Source organism: Pleurodeles waltl, chromosome 2_2 (genome assembly GCF_031143425.1).
Source record: "Pleurodeles waltl isolate 20211129_DDA chromosome 2_2, aPleWal1.hap1.20221129, whole genome shotgun sequence".
NCBI lineage: Eukaryota > Metazoa > Chordata > Amphibia > Caudata > Salamandridae > Pleurodeles > Pleurodeles waltl.
In genome coordinates, this window is record NC_090439.1 from 1183882796 (window position 1) to 1183902247 (window position 19452).

At 44.0% G+C, this 19452-nt stretch overlaps 1 protein-coding gene across 11 annotated transcripts in view; it reads left to right on the plus strand.

Annotated features, from left to right (window-relative positions):
* Positions 1-19452, plus strand: part of LOC138283053 (uromodulin-like) — a 298687-nt gene that overhangs the window by 243076 nt on the left and 36159 nt on the right. For all 11 annotated transcript variants that reach the window (XR_011201046.1, XR_011201042.1, XR_011201047.1 and 8 more), the window contains one exon: positions 5692-5851. Coding sequence is in view for 1 of the 11 variants with exons in the window: in XM_069221194.1 (XP_069077295.1) it covers positions 5692-5851 (160 nt within the window). In the remaining 10 variants the exon portion in view is untranslated. The remainder of the gene's footprint in view (positions 1-5691; positions 5852-19452) is intronic.

Sequence of the window (19452 nt, forward strand, 5' to 3'; positions counted from 1 at the left end):
TGATCTGTATTGTTTTTGTGGAATATTGAGAGGGGATATTGATGTAGTTGTTTTCGGTGAGGGATTTGTATGTGAGTTAGTACTGGTCAGTGGATTCAGAGTCTTACAGGGGGTGGTGATGTGTTTTGGAGATTAATGTAGGAGGTGTGTAAGAGGGGATGGATGTGTGTCAGTGGAGTTTGTGTTAGTTGTGATGAATGGAGGAGGTAATATGTGTGGTGGAGTGGAGTGTGAGGATTGTATGGTTGTGTGTAATTGGTGAAGAGAGGGGAAGGCGTTTGTAGATGGTGTGTTGGAAGGCTGGGTTTGGGAATTGTTCTGATGAAAGGTGGTCTGTGTGGAGCAAATAGACGATAGTGTTGTTGGTTTGCATGAACAGGGAGTGTGTATCTGGAAGGTTGAGAGTAATGTATAGTGTGGTTTTGTGTTGTGTGGGTGGTGGCAGGTTGTGTTAGTGGGAGTGGACAGAGTAGTGTTTGCTGTGAGAATGAAGGTGTTTGACTTGTAGTTGTGGAGGATATGTGTATATGTGTTGTATAAGGGGTATTGTGTTGGATGATGGGACATTGCAATCTGTCTACGGTCAGTTTGTGATGCAGGAGTTGGATGTCTTTGCAGATAATGTGTTTGCATGTTGATGGATGTGTAGGATATAAAGTCCTTTCTGATAAATGGTAAATTGGGCAGCATTTCTTGCCCTAGGCCCTACCAGTCCTGAACAGGCCCAAACAGGAAACTGCCCTTGTCCTCTCCGCCCTTAGCCACGATGCCCGGGCTGAGACACCCTGAGCCTGAGGCTTAAATAGCCCTACTGGCCAATAGAAACCTAGTTCTAACCCTAATCAATCAGATTTGTAACCCTAATTCAAACAACCAATGGGAGACCCAGCCCTAATCACCAATCATACCCCTAATCCTGACAACCAATCACAACCCCAACCCTAAAACCAGGAACCAATCAGAGTCTCAGCCCTACAACGAATCATAAGCCCAGCCCCTAAAACCAGGAACCAATCAGAGTCTCAGTCCTACTACCAATCACAAGCCCAGCCCTAAAAACCAGGAACTAATCAGAATCTCAGCCTTATTACCAATCACAAGCCCAGCCCTAAAACCAGAAACCAATCAGAATCTCAACCCTACCACCAATCACAAGCCCTACTCTAATCCCTAAACCAATAGCAAGACCAGCCCCCAACAAACCTATCACAACACCATATGCAACAACCAATAGTAACTTATATAAGTGGCAAGTTATCTGACGCCCAGTCCCTGTGGGAAGGGAGGAGGCAGCTGCTGCTTTATTCAGAATCTCCTTGGATACAGACAATTCCAAGCTAGCAGAGTCTACTTTCCAGGTAAGGGAGAGATTGTTTGGAAAACACTGAAATACTGCTTGTCACCCACTCTGAAATTTGGCTTTTTTAAGGCAAAAAACAGGGGATGCAGACAGTTTCTAAACACAGTTGAAATCACAGAAACAGATTAGGAAGTCTCCTAAGCACACTCTGCAAGATTTATGTAGCCTTTTTTACTTAAAAAAAAGGGTTGGGGGGCTGTTATGCAGTCTTGTGCCACAAACTAGAAGGGAAATTTCACACAGTCACGGCTAAAAAGAACACCACTTTAAAAGGTCAAGCTGCCTGAAATACAGAGAGTCTACAGTAAACAGGCACGGGTAGCAGTAAAAAACACTTTTGAACAAATAATACAATATCCCAGAAAGGTCTGGGGCTCCTTACCTAGGTCTTTTAGGAATCCTTGAACACCGGGCTCTATTAGGGCACAGGGAAAATCCTGGGCTCACAAAATGGAGGTGACTGTCTTGGGTTTCCCTTCACAAACTTAAGGGGCCAGAGCAGATGTGGGAGGAGGGCTCAGGTTGCCAGGGACTCAGACAGCCAATCAGCTAAGCCCAGCCCCTGTGGGATGGGAGGAGGCAGCTGCTGCTCTATTCAGATTCTCCTTGGATAGAGACAGGCTGAATCCACACTTCCAAGCTAGCAGAGTCTACTTTCCAGGTAATAGAGAGATTGTTTAAAAAAACACTGAAATACTGCTTGTCGCGCTCTCTGAAATGTGGCTTTTTTAAGGCAAAAAACAGGGGATGCAGACAGTTTTTAAACACAATTTAAATCACAGAAACAGATTAAGCAGTCTCCTAAGCACACTCTGCAAGATGTATGTAGCCTTTTACTTAGAAAACAGGGGGGGGGTCGTTTATGCAGTCTTGTGCCACAAACTAGAAGGGAAATATCACACAGTCACGGCTAAAAAGAACACCACTTTAAAAGGTCAAGCTGCCTGAAACACAGAGAGTCTACAGTAAACAGGCACGGGTAGCAGTAAAAATCACTTTTAAACAAATAAAACAATTTCCCGGGAAAAGTCTGTGGCTCCTTGGGTCTTTAAGGAATCCTTGAACACTGGGCTCTATTAGGGCACAGGGAAAGTCCTGGGCTCACAAAATGGAGGTGACTGTCTTGGGTTTCCCTTCACAAACTTAAGGGGCCAGAGCAGATGTGGGAGGAGGGCTCAGGTTGCCAGGGACTCAGAGAGCCAATCAGCTAAGCCCAGCCCCTGTGGGACTGGAGGAGGCAGCTGCTGCTCTATTCAGAATCTCCTTGGATACAGACAGGCTGAATCCACACTTCCAAGCTAGCAGAGTCTGCTTTCCAGGTAAGGGAGAGATTAAAAAAAAAAACACTGAAATACTGCTTGTCACGCACTCTTAAATGTGACTTTTTTAAGGCAAAAAACAGGGGATGCAGACAGTTTCCAAAACACAATTTAAATCACAGAAACAGATCAAGCTGTCCCATAAACACACTTTGCAAGATGTATGTAGCCTTTTTACTTATAAAAGAGTTGGGGGGCTTTTATGCAGTCTTGTGCCACAAACTAGAAGGGAAATTTCACACAGTCTCGGCTAAAATGAACACCACTTTAAAAGGTCAAGCTGCCTGAAACACAGAGAGTCTACAGTAAACGGGCACGGGTAGCAGTAAAACACACTTTTAAACAAATAATACACTATCCCAGAAAAGTCTGTGGCTCCTTACCTAGGTCTTTTAGGAATCCTTGAACACTGGGCTGTATTTGGGGACAGGGAAAATGCTGGGCTCACAAAATGGAGGTTGCTGTTTTGGGCTTTCCCCCATAGACCTAAGGGGCCAGAGCAGGTGTGGGAGTAGGGTGCAGGTTGCCAGGGACTCAGAGAGCCAATCAGCTAAGCAAAGCCCCTGTGGGAAGGGAAGGGGCAGCTGCTGCTCTATTCAGAATCTCCTTGGATACAGGCAGGCTGAATCTACACTTCCAAGCTAGCAGAGTCTACTATCCAGGTAATGGAGAGATTGTTTAAAAAAACACTTTTTTAAGGCAAAAAACAGGGGATGCAGACAGTTTCTAAATACATTTTAAATCACAGAAACAGATTAAGCAGTCTCCTAAACACACTCTGCAAGATGTATGTAGCCTTTTTACTTAGAAAAGAGGGGGAGGGCTTTTATGCATTCTTGTGCCACAAACCAGAAGGGAAATTTCGCATAGTGACGTCTAAAAAGAACACCACTTTAAAAGGTCAAGCTTTTTACTTAGAAAAGAGGGGTGTATGTCACACACGGAGCTTGGTCTTACTTGTCTTTATTGCTCTGCGTGTGACCCCAAGCTCAACATTCTAACATGAAGTCTATTCACCCACCCAAAAACAGCAGTTCTACAAAACCCATCAGTAACCAAATGGATCTCATCTTCGCTAACAGGCAAGACACTACAGTGCCCACTAATGTCCTGTTGAAAATGGCTCTTTCATGCTGGTGGCATTACGTTCATACTGGTTGCGATCATCGCCCAAATGCCCCCCTGATGGAGCTGCGGATGCTGTCTGAGACCTGGGAACTGGTGTGTAGGGTTGACACCCAGGTGTAAAGAGAGGCATGGGTGTTGTGTGTGGGGGACTTGTTCCTGGATGGTAAAGCGGGGCTGTTACAGAGTTTGGTTGAGTTATACGGGGTTCCTCATGGTCAGTTACTCACAAATAGAGCCTTTGTACACATTATCTGTGAACGCTGAGGGTCGGCCCAGTTGAAGCCCTTTTCACCTGTTTTGCTGAAAGAGATGCTAACTCATGGCATGGTAAAGAAGACAGTAACAATCTTATATGGTTTTTCGTTGGCCCAGTCAGATAACCCAACCCCCGGGCACAAGTTGAAATGGGAATCAGATCTCACCATAGTTTTCACAACTAAGCAGTGTAGTCAGGTAGTGGCCCAGGTAAGGGGTATCCCAGAATACACCCTTCCCCTTCACAGAATTCAATTACGTGCATCAAACATAACTCATTCCACACCACATGTTTGAAGGTGCGCTTTAATGCCTCACATGGATAGACTGCGCTATATGAATGCAATTACAATTATAAACCTCGATTACAAGTAACTAGTCAACTAACCCTTTGTTGGTGGATGCATGGATGAGGGATTTGTGGTATGGCATGGGTGGTAACACTGCGTACACGATCTGTATCTGTGAGCATGGTAACTCAATTCAATTCATATGGGCAGGTTGAGTTATTTAGTAGTACAGGACACAACCAGAGCTGACCATGCTCACAGCAAAGTATTGTATATGGTGAAACCATATAGTGGTACCTCTATCAATGACTAACTACACAATAACATGTTATTTGTAATCCCTGAAAAAGTGACAAATGAATAGAATAAGTCATGAAACGTGTGGCTTTTCAACCCCTTTGTGCTCTTAACAAGGAACTAGAGAAATGGAAAGCGGAAAGTCCAATTTGTTTATGAATGATCCAGAACCAATTAAGCTCATATTGATGTAATTAATAAAATATCCAGAAAGCAAAACCATCCCGGAAACTAATTACTTTGTTAAACCTTAGCTTTATATATATAACAAGAACTGAATTCACAAATGTGTAAAATAGGGAGATCCCACCCACTGCCCCTGTCGGACAATGATGAACAGATTGGGGGTCTGATTCACAAAGGTAAACTTAGACTTAAGTGTAAGTTTACTACTGTTTGGTGTTTGCAAAGGTAAATTAATAATACTAACTTTACCACTACTACTAATTTTATTAGTAGTAATTGTATTACTAGTAACTTTAATATGAGTAAATTTACTAGTAGTAAAGTTACTAGTAGTAATTTACTTTTGTGAATACCAAAAAGTAGTAAACGTAGGCGAAAGTCTAAGTTTACTATTTCAGTCTAAGTGTACTACTTTTTGGTATTCACAAAGGTAAGTTACTACTAGTAACTTGACTGTTAGTAAACCTAATAGCAATAACATTATTACTAGTAATTGTACTACCAGTAACTTTACTAGTCATAAAGTTACTAGCAGTAACTTACTTTTGTGAATAGCAAAAAGTAGTAAACTTTGGCTTAGGTCTAAGTTTACTACTTTTTGGTATTCACACAAGTACGTTACTGCTAGTAACTTTGCTACTAGTAAACATCCTAGTAATAACTTTACTACTAGTAACTGTACTACCCGTTACTTTACTAGTCGTAAAGTTACTAGTAGTAACTTAAATTTGTAAATACCAAAAAGCCTCAGTTTACCTGTGTGAATCGGGCCCTACAAGACAGTTGTTTTTAGAGGGGGCTGTACTGTTATATGCAGATATTAAAATCTAGCTTCACAATGCTCTTCTCTTTGTAGCTGTGCAGTGACCCAGGACGTGAACGTACAGGTGATTGAGAATGGCCAGTCCCTGAAAGTAATGTTTGAGATAGAGACCTTCCTCTTTCAAGGCCAGCCTGAAGTATATATGAGGTGTGATGTATCCCTCTGCCTGAAAACACCATCAGATACCTGCCAGGTACGTCACTAGGGATGATGCAGAAATAACATGTAAATAACTTTTTAAGCATGCAGATGTGTGAGCCTCAGTAGAAGCAGCTGTGAGCACTGTCACAGTGAGTTAATGGCATGAGCAGTGGGACTGTACGCAGTGAGGAGCAGGTGTGAGCACAGCGAAACCCTTTAATGCGTAGATGAATCATCATCTAGATTATCTACCATTAACCTTCATTACTATGATTCTTCGCTCTTTGTCCCAGTACTAATTGAAGAATTATCCTCTAGTCCCCAAATGGTCACCACTTCCTAAGCTTTTTTCATTTCCATGGATGACGCCAGTTATCCTCCTATAAACCCTCACTGCCTCTGTTTTTTTGTGTCATTTTTAGGTCTCACCTAGACAGAGCATTCACTGTCTCTTCAAGACCTTTTGTTTTCTATCAATGGTCTTAGAACGCACCCACTGCTTACCACTCATTGGCTTCATTGTCACTCACATTTGCTTGCTTTCTATTGGTCACCTGCAGTAGTCTCCCTTCCCTTTCATGGGTTTTCCCAGCCTTGGAGCATTGATGCATTACTTGTGTCCTTCCACAGCTAATTTTTAGACTGAGTTTTCAGCGGCTCCCTCATGTACTTCCCCACCCCACTTACTTCCCACCCTCATTCGTGTTCCTGGCCGCCACTCACCCTTTATAAGCCCTCTTTCAGATTGTTGATGGGGGTTCTCAGGAAGGAAGGACTGGTGGGAGGCCTCCTTCTTCATCCCATTCCTTACTTACTGAGGATATACCCAAGCAGTTCATCATAATCAAGGTCTGATAGGAACAACCAACAAGACATATTACCAAGATAACATTGCTGGGTGCAGAGAAACCACAATGCTATCATTACTAGACTGTGGAGAAACAAAGACATCCTATGATAAGTTTAATAAAGTTTAATATCAACTTTAAACAAAAATGTCAGCATTACCAGGAAACCATCATTCCAAAACATAATTTAATTCCCGAAGCCCTCTTTCATCTGAGAAACCAGATAAGAAAGCATAGAACAAGTGGAAGCATAAAGAGGTCTACAAAATGAGAAACTCTCCCATTACATTGATCTATCCGCTCTAGAACACGTTTATATTGAAGTTACTGATCCTCTGTCCTAACACTAAGCAAGCTAAAAGGGTGAGAACTTACTGGTAGATACAAAAGTAATATAGCGTCTCTTAGCTGACCCAAAACATAACATTTAGATCCTCTGACATCAATTATCCCCAGCTGCACCATTAGAAAAAAATCTTTTAACCTTGACTCTGAATAGACATTGGCATTCACAACTAAATGAGAATTTATTAATTTCTAGTAGCACTTAAAATAACACCATAGAATAGTTATAATACACAAACAAAAAAACAAATCTTCCATAATTCAATCCTAAATATAGACGGAAAATTAAGAAGGTTCTATTCTCTAAACTCCCTGAGCAGGCGTTAAAACAATGACGCTGTGACGGCGCAGAATGCCACAGTAAAGTCTTGTAGATTTCGCTTCGCCATTTCTGCGGCCCTTTTTAAGGGGGAACACCTACCTCGCATTCATTATACCTGGCACAGGTGTAATGTGGCGCAAGACTTTATAAACTGGCGCAAAGGTATCATTGTGGCAGTTTGTAAATGCGGTTCTGTGTGGGGGACTGTTTGAGCCACCATAGTGTAAAAAAAAAGTATTCTACTGTGGAGCAAAGGGCTTGCAAATAGGCCCCTTAGTCTGTTGTCCTCCAGTAGCTAAAACCTTTGAAAACACAAGGGCTGTCAGCAAATCAATGAAGGCTTATAGGTCCAGAGGTATGTGGATAATCGTTTGCAATTACCATATAACAATTTATTTGCAATTCACTCTTGGTAATTGGCAACACCCATGTACAAATGTTTTAATTACACATTTTAAGGCATATTTAAGTGCCTCTAGCACCAGCATTGCGCCGCCATAGCATTTTGTTTACGCTAAGGCTGAGCTAAATTGGCCTTTTACACTTGTCATATTTACAAAGTGTTGCAATCCATGCGTTACGCCACTTTGTAACCTCTTGCGCCACATTATGCCTGTGCCAGGTGTAATGTATGCAAGGGGTTCCCCCGGTGGGGGAGCTGAAAAATGGTGCAAGTAGATCTAAGAGATTTCTTTGCGCAATTTCTTTCGGCACGTTTAACGCCTGCTCAGAGCGTTTTTTTTTAATTAAGCCCATTTTCTCTGAATTAAAAGGGGATGTGCTTCAAACAAAAAATACAAAGTTTTCTTCCGTTAGACCACTGCCCACTCTTAAAAATGTTTTACAAACATTCACAAAGGTGAAGGGGTCCTTTAGGGATTGCTCCTCATTTGCGAATGGGTTTCCACCTTCTTGATGAAGGCGGTAAAATGTGAATGTTTTGCGACTGCATTCTGGTCACAAAACATTCACACATACCACTGTGATTTGGTATTAGGAAAGGACACCCCTTCCTAATGTCAAATTGCAAACCCAATTTGTGATTCACTAATAGGTTACCGACTTGTGAATGGGGCTTTGTACATTTAAAAAAAGTATTTTCGGGTTTTTAAATGATTCTACGAATGGGCCTTTTGCAAACACAAAAAACTTTGTACACCTGGTCCAAGTTTACTACAGGTTGCCAATTGATGATATATGCCAGGATTCTGCCATCCTGCCACTAGATGTCACTCACAAGGGCCCTGAATCAGACTTTGCACCAGTATAGGAAAGAAATCAGATCTCCATCTCTCCAGTGCAGGTTTTTTCCCACTTCCCTGATGCACTATGGACCTTATAGTTCTCTCTGTTTTCCGACCTGTTAGAAATGAGTTCTGTAGTTGGCAGTCAATTTACACCCTGTCCAAGTAGGGACCCACACTCCCAGCTCACCCCCTTGGTAGCTTGGCACAAGCAGTTGGGCTTATCTCAGAGGCAATTTGTAACTTATTTGCAAAATCACATACAGTAACACAGTGAAAAGACCTCAAATAGACTCCACACCCCGTTAGAAAACCAGCAAATATTTATCTAAATCAAACAAGACGAAAAGGACAAACATCTAACATACACAAGCAAAGATATGCATTTTTAAAACAAAAAAATAGTTTTAATCCATAGAAATCAACAGATACAATGTTTTAGCACAAAGTAACTGGGATGCATCAAAAATAAAGCTGCACAGGTGAGCGTACACTAGAAAAGAATGTGATGCGTTGATGCCTTACTCGCTAGTGAGGCTATGCGTCACGTTTATCTTTGCCGGATAAGCAATGCATCGGTTTCTGGATAAGCAGCCTTGGGTCCGTGCTGTTATGTTGAAGATTTGATGACCAGGGACGGTGCATGGAAAATTCAGATGCACAACGATGAATCCACACAAAGCTGGTGATGCGTCAATTTTCTGCCATTGCTCTGATTTTTCAACAGCGGTGCAGGCGCTGTATCGATTGTTCTGCAGCTCGACTCTGGTGCGTGAATTTTCACTCAGGTTCTGCCAAACTCTCCTTCCAGGGGCCCAGGGACTGGATGTGACACCACTTGGCAAGTCAGGGGGTCTGAGCAAGAGAGCCCAGGTGCTGAAAGACTTAGGGGGTCATTACGACCTCGGCGGTCTTTTCGCAAGACCGCCGAGGTACCGCTGTGCTGAAGACCGCCAATGGTGGTGGTCTTCTGCGCCGGTATTATGACCACTGGCAGGCCGCCGTCCTTTTTCGTACGGAAAGCCACCAGCAGCCATACTGGCAGATGGCGGGAAAGTGGAGGTTGCTCAACCTCCACCGCCACGTCAACAGAACACCGCCCACTGAATCACGTCCCATGATTCAATGTGGCAGTGTTCTGGTGACAGTGTTCTGGTGGTGGAGCTGCCCCCATGGATCCCGTCCCCTCCCGGAGGATCAACAGACAAGGTAAGTTGATCGCCCGTTAGGGAAGGGGGTGGGGGGTTGTTATGTGTTGTGTGCGTGCATGGGGGTGTGCGTGTGAGAGTGTAGAGGGGGTGAGTGAGTGAGTGTATGCGTGCGGGGTGCTGTGTGTATGGGAAATGTGTGCGGGTCGGACGATGTGCATGTCTGTTTGTATGTGTGCAGGTATGTGTTGTCGGGGTGTATGTGTGCGTGTAGGGGTATGTATATGTGCATGTTGGGGTTGTGTGCGTGTAGGGGTGTGTATATGTGCATGTTCGGGGTGTGTGCGTGTAGGGGTGTGTATATGTGCATGTTCGGGGTTGGGGTGGGGGGGTTGTGCCACCTTTGGGGGATGGCAGGGGGGCGGGGGTGTGGGGGGAGGATTTGTGGGGGGTAGCGGGGGTGGGGGAGAACCCTATCAGTGCCAGGGAAGGAATTCCCTGGCACTGATAGTGCCTAGGGCCATGGATCTCATGGCGGTTCCCAACCACCCGAGATCCATGGCGGTATGCAGGGTCCTGATACCGTCAGCCATCTAGTGATGACCGCCGGGCTGGAGACCGCAATCTCCAGCCCAGCGGTCTTGACCACCATGGCGGTCAGAATGGTGAAGTGGTCGGATTACCGCTGCGGTCATAATTCAATTTTTTTTTCCGCCGGCCTGTTTGCGGTCTTACTGCCGCTTTACCACTGACCGCCAGGGTCATAATGACCCCCTAAGTCTTTGATGTCCCTGAGACTTCTTAACAAGAAGCAAGCTCAGTTCAAGCCCTTGGAGAATCTTCAGAAGCAGGATACACAGCAACGTCTAGTCTTTGTCCTCTCTAAGGCAGCAGCAGCAACTGCAGGCCAACCCAGCAAAGTACACACAGCAAAGGAGCAGTACTCCTCCTCACAACTCCTCAGCACTTTTCCTTGGCAGAGGTCCCTTTCTTGATCCAGAAGTGTTCTAAAGCTATGGGGTCAACAGTCCAATGCTTATACTCATTTCTGCCTTTGAAGAAGGCAAACTTCAAGGGAAAGTCTTTGAAGCACACAAGACCCTGCCTCTTCCTTGCCCTGCCCTACTCTAGGGGGTTTGAGTCTGTATTGGGTGAGGGCAGACACAGCCCATTCAGGTGCAGGTGTCAGCTCCTCCCTCCCATTCCAACCCAGGAAGACTCATCAGGATAGGCAGGACACACTTCAGCTCCCTTTGTGTCACTATCTAGAGTAAATTCACAAACAACCCAACTGTCAGTCTGACCCAGACATGTATTCAGCAGACAAGCAAAAGCAAGGAATGGTTAAGTAAGAAAATGCTCACATTCTAAAAGTGGCAATTTCAAACAGACAATCTGAAAACCAACTTTACCAAAATATGGGCCTGATTACAACTTTGGAGGAGGTGTTAATCCTTCCCAAATGTGACGGATATACCACCAGCCGTATTACGAGTTCCATAGGATATAATGGACTCGTAATACGGCTGGTGGTATATCCGTCACTTTACCGTCACTTTTGGGACGGATTAACACCTCCTCCAAAGTTGTAATAACCCCCTATGTTTTTTAAATTGGGAGTTCAGAGACCCCAAACACCTATCTTGATCTGCTCCCAATGGGAAACTACACTTTAAAAATATTTAAGGGCAACCCTCATGTTAACCTTTGGGAGAGATAAAAGTTGCAATAATGAAAACTGAATTTGGCAGTATTTCACTACCAGGACATGTAAAACACACCAGTATGTGTCCTGCCTTTTAAATACAAAGAAACCTGCCCACTGGGCTACCTAGGACCTACCTTAGGGGTGACGTACATGTAGTAAAAGGGAAGGTTTGGGCCTAGCAAGTGGGTGCACTTGCCAAGTTGAATTGGCAGTGCAAACCTGCACACACACACTGCAGTGGCAGGTCTGAGACATGTTTACAGGACTACTCATGTGGGTGGCACAATCAGTGCTGCACGCCCACTAGCAGCATGTGATTTACAGCCCCTGGGCACCTCTAGTGCACTTTACTATGGGCGTACTAGTAAATCTAACATGCCAATCAGGGATAACCAAACATAATCACAATTTATACAGGGAGCACTTGCACTTTAGCACTGGTCAGCAGTGGTAAAGTGCCCAGAGTACCAAAAACGAAATCCAACACACAGTCAAAAATACAGGAAGCAGAGGCAAAAAGACAGGGGAATCCATCCCAAGGATGACAGGTTCAACAAGACCCTTCCTAGATCATGGCCTGGTGGGAGTGCCATATTCTCTAGCTTGGTTCCTGGATCCTATGTTTATTCTGACCCCTTTATATTTGCAATTTGCACCCTTTCCTATAGGTGTTGCAATCCATACTCTGTTCCAGGTTTTCCCATTACCTGTCACCTCTGGTCTTCCTTTCTCCAGGTCCCAATTCAGCCTTCCCTTCATTGGTGGTTCCCTGCCTCCCTGTACCTGGTTAAGTGCTTGCACCTGGCTTTCTCCCTGTACCTGTGCCCCTTCCCCGAGCCTTCACCCATTTGAGCCCTGTGAACTCTGAGTGTGGCGGCTTGCAACTGACTACTGTTGAGTCTCCTGTGCTCTGTTCTGGTCCTGCTGCTGTTATTACAGGCTAGTTCTTTGATTCTGTTTACCTTATTCCCTGTTTCTCATGTTCCTGTTTTTGGATATGTGGAGTATTTGTTTCTGTCTGTTGTTTTCCTGCATCTCTGTTCCTGTGTTAGCCATTGATCATAGTCTCCTGTCTGCACTCTTCTAGATCAGAGACAGACCTGTTTTGTGCAGATTCCTTGCCTTGGTGTTCTGTGTTCTTGTTTGTCTACATATTTCCGTCTTGCCTTGTTTGAGTGTAGATCTTTCCTAGCCTTGTTTTCAGTATTTCAAGGCTGTGAATTCCAGTCCTATTCCTGGCACTGATTCCAGACCCACTTTTCCCTGAGCCCAGTTTCTGTTTTGGTGTTCCTTGTTCTGTTCCCTGTTGTTCTGTCTTGTGGTTATATTGTACTTTTAATTCTCCTAGCTCCCAAGTGTTCCATTAGACTTCAAGGCCTTTGGCACCAAAAACTATGCTGCACTCCATCTCCATTGCTGAGTATCTCCCCGAGCTTGGTGAGATTAATAAGCTCCTTGCTTTTGTAGAACATCTTTTCATCTCACAGATAGATCACTATTCTAGGAGCATACAAACTATCATTTATGGTAATTTGTCTATTGTCTCCCCTGTTTTCATTTGTTTTAGAACTTGTATTATCCTACGGTTTCCATTTACAGACTTTGAGTTTCCTAATCAAAGCTTGTTCCTGTCTACTCCAGTGTCTTCCCAGCCTTCAGGTACTTTCGTGTTTTACACCAGCACTGGAACTCCCTTTTTCCTATAGAGAGCTCACCCCCCCCATATTTCAGCCTTGTTGCATTCTCACCAAGCTGGACCCCCATACAATATGGTCAAAAATGTCTCCTGCAGGTATAATAAAAAAACATTTCAGAAAACCACAAACTGTAAAAAGGCTTGTATTTTCTTTTTCACTAATATGACCCAATTTAGAAACACCTGACCACTAGTTGAAAAGCCTGAAGTCCCTCTTGGTAAGCCAAATGCCCTAGAATAAAAAGTCTTACACAAGTACTCATCGATTGTGAGAGCCTAGCCTCTTTCTAGCATGGTTACCCCCACTTTTGGCCTATTTGTGAGTGTGTGTCAGTGTGTTTTTACTGTGTCACTGGGATCCTGGTAGCCAGGACCCCAGTGCTCATAGATGAAAACCTATATGTCAGTGTGTTTTGCCTGTCTCACTGGGATCCTGCTAGCCAGGACCCCAGTGCTCATAGTTTGTGGCCTAACGTGTATGCCTGTGTAGTGCCTAACTGTGTCACTGAGGCTCTGCTAATCAGAACCTCAGTGTTTAAGCTCTCTCTGCTTTTAAATTTGTCACTGTAGGCCAGTGACTTCATTTACCAATTTCTATTGGCACACTGGACCCCCCTTATACGTCCCTAGTATATGGTACCTAGGTACCCAGGGCATTGGGGTTCCAGGAGACCCATATGGGCTGCAGCATTTTGCCACCCACAGGGAGCTCAGACATACCCTTACACAGGACTGCCATTGCAGCCTGCGTGAAATAGTGCACACACTATTTCACAGACATTTTTACTGCGCTTAAGTAATTTATAAGTCACATATATGTCTAACCTCTACTTGCTGAAGGTTAGGTGCAAAGTTACTAAGTGGGAGGGCACCCGTGCACTAGCAAAGGTGCCCCCACATAGTTCAGGGCCATTTCCCCGGACTTTGTGAGTGCGGGGACACCATTACACGCATGCACTACATATAGGTCAATACCTATATGTAGCTTCACAATGGTAACTCCGAATATCGCCTTGTAACATGTCTAGCATCATGGAATTGTCCCCCCCATTTCAAATCTGGTATTGGGGAGCCAATTCCATGCATCCTTGGGGCTCCACTATGGACCCCCAAAGAGTACTGCCAAACCAGCTCCCTGATACGTGCACTGCAGCTACAGCTGCTGCCACCTCATAGACAGGGTTCTGCCCTCCTGGGGTCTGGGCAGCCCAGTCCCAGGAAGGCAGAACAAAGCATTTTCTAACTTCCTAACGTAGCCTCCCACAGCCTCTGGGAATGGTTTGAAGGGCACAGATGGTGCCCTCCTTGCATAAACCAATCTACACTTGTTCAGGGGCCCCTTGTCCCCTGCTCTGGCGGGAAACTGGCCAAAGGGAGGGGGAGTGGCCACTTCCCTGTGGGGGCACTCTGGAGGGCTCTGAGTGGCCAGTGCCAGCAGGTGACGTCAGAGACCCCTCCTGATAGGTTCCTCCCTGATAAGGTAGCCAATCGCCCTCTCAGGGCTATTTAGGGTCTCTCCTGTGGGTTCTCTTCAGATTCTGCTTGCAAGTTTGTTCAGGAATACTCTGCAACAACTTCAGACTCTTCTTACCTCGGATCAACCGCAGCCTGCTCCAAGAAACGCGGTAACTGCAACAAAGTGTCTACAAGAGACACTTTTCTTCAGCAACCTCAGCTCCAAGTCAGCAACTGCAACAGTTTCCACAGTGTGCACGTTCTGGGTACTCCCTGTCTTCTTCATCCTGCACCAGAAGAACGGAATCACTCTCCTGCTCCAAGCAGGCACCTTCCAAGATGACGACCGGAACCCTGGGACTCCTCTCACAACGACGAGCATGCTCCGAAGGACACAGAGGGTGGACATCATCGACATAAACTGTCCTGAGGTCCTGCTGACGCAAGTTGAAGGAAGTAAGTCCTTGCCTTCCCCCGAGAACGATGGTACCCTGGTGTACTGTGTCTTCTTCACCTCCTGAGGCCTCTGTGCACTCTTTGCAAAATTCCTTCGTGCACAGCCTGGCCCAGGTCCCCAGCACTTCACCTGCGATGCTCAACTCGCTGAGTTGTTCTCCGGCGGTATGGGACCTTCTTTTGTTGTGCTGCATCATCCACGTTTTGCACCTCCTTTGAACCTGGATCCTGCGGCTTCTAGGGGTGCTGGCTGGTATCCTGAGGGCTGTGTAAAGTTCTGAGAGCCCCCTCATCCTCCTCACACAGAGTTGAGCCACACAGGTCCCTCCTGGGTCAATCCAGCGCCATTTTGACAAAAAACGCACTTTTGTCGTAGCCAAGGCTTGTTGGTGCCTTCCAACATGAAATCTCATCTGCAACAACTTTCACACTGTGGGACATCTATTGCATCATGCAGGAACCCGCTGGCATCTTCCTATGGTGCAATTCTGCGGTCTTCAACTAACAGTGGACTCTTCTTTTGCGCACTCTTCTGGGCTGGCAGGGGCTCCTGTCCTTCCTGGAACTTCTTTTGACTTCTGGACTTGGTCCCCTTCCTTTGCAGGTCTTCAGATCCAATAATCCAGCAGATGTTCTTTGCAGTCTTGGTTGGCTGCTGCAAAATCTCAAAAATGAGGTGCAGTGTGTCCTTAGGAAACGTGCAGTACTTTACTCCTGCATTTCTGGGCTCTGAGGAGGGGTAATTTACTTGCCTTTACTGTATTCCTACTCTCCCAGCAATTCTGCACACACTACACTTGTCTGGGGGGGGGGGGGGGGGATTTGTGATTCACATTCCACTTTTTTGATATATGGTTTGTGTTGCCCCTAGACCTATTTTCTCCCATTGCATTCTATAGGGTTTCCTACTGTTTGCATTGTTCTATGACTATCTACTTGTCTAATGTTGGTGTCTAGTGTATATATTGTGTATAATACTTACCTCCAGAAGGAGTATTGTCTCTGAGATATTTTTGGTACTGTGTCACCCAAATAAATACTTTTATTTTTGGTAACACTGAGTATTGTCTTTACTTATAAGTACTGTGTAACTATAAGTGGTATTGCAGGAGGTTTGCAGGTCTCCTAGTACAGCCTAAGCTGCTCTGCTATAGCTGTTATAGCTACCTCTATCAGCCTAACCTGCTAGAACGCCTCTAACATTTCACTAATAAGGGATAACTGGACCTGGTATAAGGTGTAAGTACCCAAGGTACCCACTACAAACCAGGCCAGCCTCCTACATCAATTCAAGCTAGAGGCATTTATGGTTAGAACGTCTCAGATTCCAGAGTGGTTTTTTCCATATTTCAAGGGCTGAATACTAAGTTAACCACTCATGAATACTCCATAGGACTGAACGTAATGTCTCATTTGTTTATGATGAAGATTTATGACTACCTTTGCCCGGGTGAATTTTTGTTCAAGGAATAAAATCAGAGTTACTGTTTACTAATATTCCTTACTTCAATACCATTAGCTCTAGAATACACTTCAACTTCTATCTCGATGCAAGGAAAGGGAAAATAGGAAGAACCCTGTTTCAAGAATAGTACAATATCATGGCCCAAATTAAACAATGTTCTTTATTAGCCACATATGGCACCTCTTTCTATTTATTCAAAAAAGCATACTATGGTCAACCTGGAACAAGCCAATTGTGCATCTCCCCAAAAAGATGATGGTAAAAGGATCTTGATTCCAGAGGACACCTGAGAAAGCAAGAACCAATTAATATATATAGAGATGTTTTTTGAGTTGCTAATGAAAAGAAAGACAATTCACAAAAAGACTGTTAAGGAGATTGAAGAATCAAAATTGGAGAAATTATAAAAATAATTTTACCCTTTAAACAGTATACCCTTACTTGAAAGATGATTTATATTCCAAACTTGAGGTTCAAGAGTGCTCCCTGAAACCTAGAACTTTTAGAGAACCTGTTTATCACTGGTTCAGATTCATCTTCTGCTGGATCATCTAATGAACAAGACTCAAGTGACTGTCCCTTGAACTACAAAGGGTTTCATTTTTAGAGAGAGTCCAATAAGGAGGAATGGGAAGATACAAAGCAAATCAACTCTGGGAAATAAAGTCAAGATGCCAGACATCAAAGAATCTGTAAAAACACCTAATTTCCAAAATACCTTTAACCAAATATCCTGACCAGAGGTTTAACTTTTGACCTTTTCTTTGTGAAATTAAAAGCAAAGCAAATTACTTAGGAAGATTCAAATGAAGGTGTTTTTCCACAAAATAGAATACAGCATCTCTCTCTAAACATCTTGAGTTTCATTTACGAGGGCCGTGGCCAAAACGCTGCTGCCCTCTGCCACCGAGAAAGGGGAATGCACTGTATCTACAAGATACAATGCATTTCTGTCCTCTCTCCCTGTGGTGGTGCACACATTGCTGCCTAGTACCATGGTGCAGGGGGGTTTGTGTTGTGGGGATGATGGTTTTTGTGCAGAAAGGGACACCTTCCTGCACAAAAGCAATTACAGGAGGTGTTTTGCTCTTTCTATGTGTGCTGCAAAGTGCAGCACACATAGAAAGAGGAAAGAATAGGGAGAAATAAAGATATTTCTCCCTGTTGCATAACTCCTATGCCACACCTGAGCTGGTGCAGGAATCTGACACATTCCCAGACTTGTAAATCTGGGAATACGTGAGATTACTTCATGTTCCATGGGTGTTGCATGGGAACACACCAAGTAACACCCATGGAACTCCCCTTTCACGCAGTGTTAATTGTGAAAGAGTTCCATATTTACAAGGCCATGTAAAGCCACGCAAGGAGACTTTGTGTGGCCTTATAAATATGGGGTGGCGCACTGCTCCACCAGAGCATTAAAAAAAATGCTGCTCCGGTGGTGCAGTCTGTTGCTAGGGCCTCAGAAACAAGGCCCCTGTTCCCAGCAGTAAGTTCACATTCTGGCTCCCTTCAAGGTAAATGCAAAATAAAGTAATCACCTTTGAGAAAATGGTCTTCTCTGCAATTAAGCAACTCAAGAAGAAAAACCACTGTTTCAAAGATATTGTGATATACTCTCAAGTGAAAGCTATGTCACCCTTGAAGAATCAGAACATGTGGTTATAGAGCAGGCAGACAAATACAGTGACATTGGTATTTGGGGCAAAGTAAAGTTCCTGGAGTTATGATCAACTCTACTATTGAAAACTTTTAGAAGATCCTACTGTGAAAATCAAAAAAGACCCTTTCAAAATACTCCAACACGGTTTTGACAAAGGTTATTTTGGTTGAAAGTCATTCCAATTTCCGGAAAATAAAGCACCTTATAGTCCTGTCCTTTATCATCTCCCAAAAATTCATAAAGACATTGAAAACACCCCGTGAGATTACTCATTTCAGTGTGCCAGTTTCTTCTAGAGGCCATATGAAAGCAACTCATACAGTCAAGATACCACAGATTCTATATAGAAAATTGAAGGAACACTTTTTGACAAAAAAAGCACAATGTTTAGTAACACTTGACATTGTGTTCCTCTATACTATTATACCACATGAAGAAAAACTGGAAATGGTTTAACTTTATCTACAGGAGAGGGAACAACCACATCAGGTGCCAGCTCAACTTGTCCTGCCTTTATCCAAAATTCTTTTTAAATTTTTTTTTTTCCAAAGTTAATGGCATTGCAATGGACTGTTCTTTTGCCCCAGAAACCGCATTCTTGCATTTTTCTGTGTCTAACTCTTACTGTTTTACTATGAAATTTCTTGTAAAATAATTGATGAATGAATTAATGAATTCGAGCATTGGCCAATCAAGCACTGTTTTTTTTAATGTCTTCTGTTAAGAAATGTTTAACTTATTTCTATGTGAGCTACTTTGGGTCAGATTCACAAGGCCCTATCGCCTCAGGAGCGTCACTTTTTGCAACGCTCTGGTGGCGCTAACCACTGCTCCATGTTCACAAGAAGGTGTAACGCCACTTTTGTGGCTTTAAGCCTCCTTGCAAATATGGGCCCCTCCAGCGCAGTTTTCTGTGTCATATGGGTGTGCACTGTATGTTGCAGTGGGCGTTCCACTGCAACATCCATTGCTTTTGACGCTGCCACAGATTTACGAGAAATCATAAATCTCGAGAAATCACAAATCTGTGGCAGTGCCAAAAACACCATCCCAGAGGTGGCATTAGCATGCGCAATGAGGAGGAATGCTTTTAACCCTCCTTGATTTTTGCTTTTTCTATGTGTGCTGCAGCACACAGAAGAAGAAAAATGCGATGGATTATTGTTTATGTGCAGGAAGACGTCACTTCCTGCAAATAAACAATCATTCAAAAATGACACTTTGGTACTTCTGCAGCACACATAGAAGTGCCAAATCGCTAGTGCAGATTGTTTATGTGCTGGAAGAGACATCTTCCTGC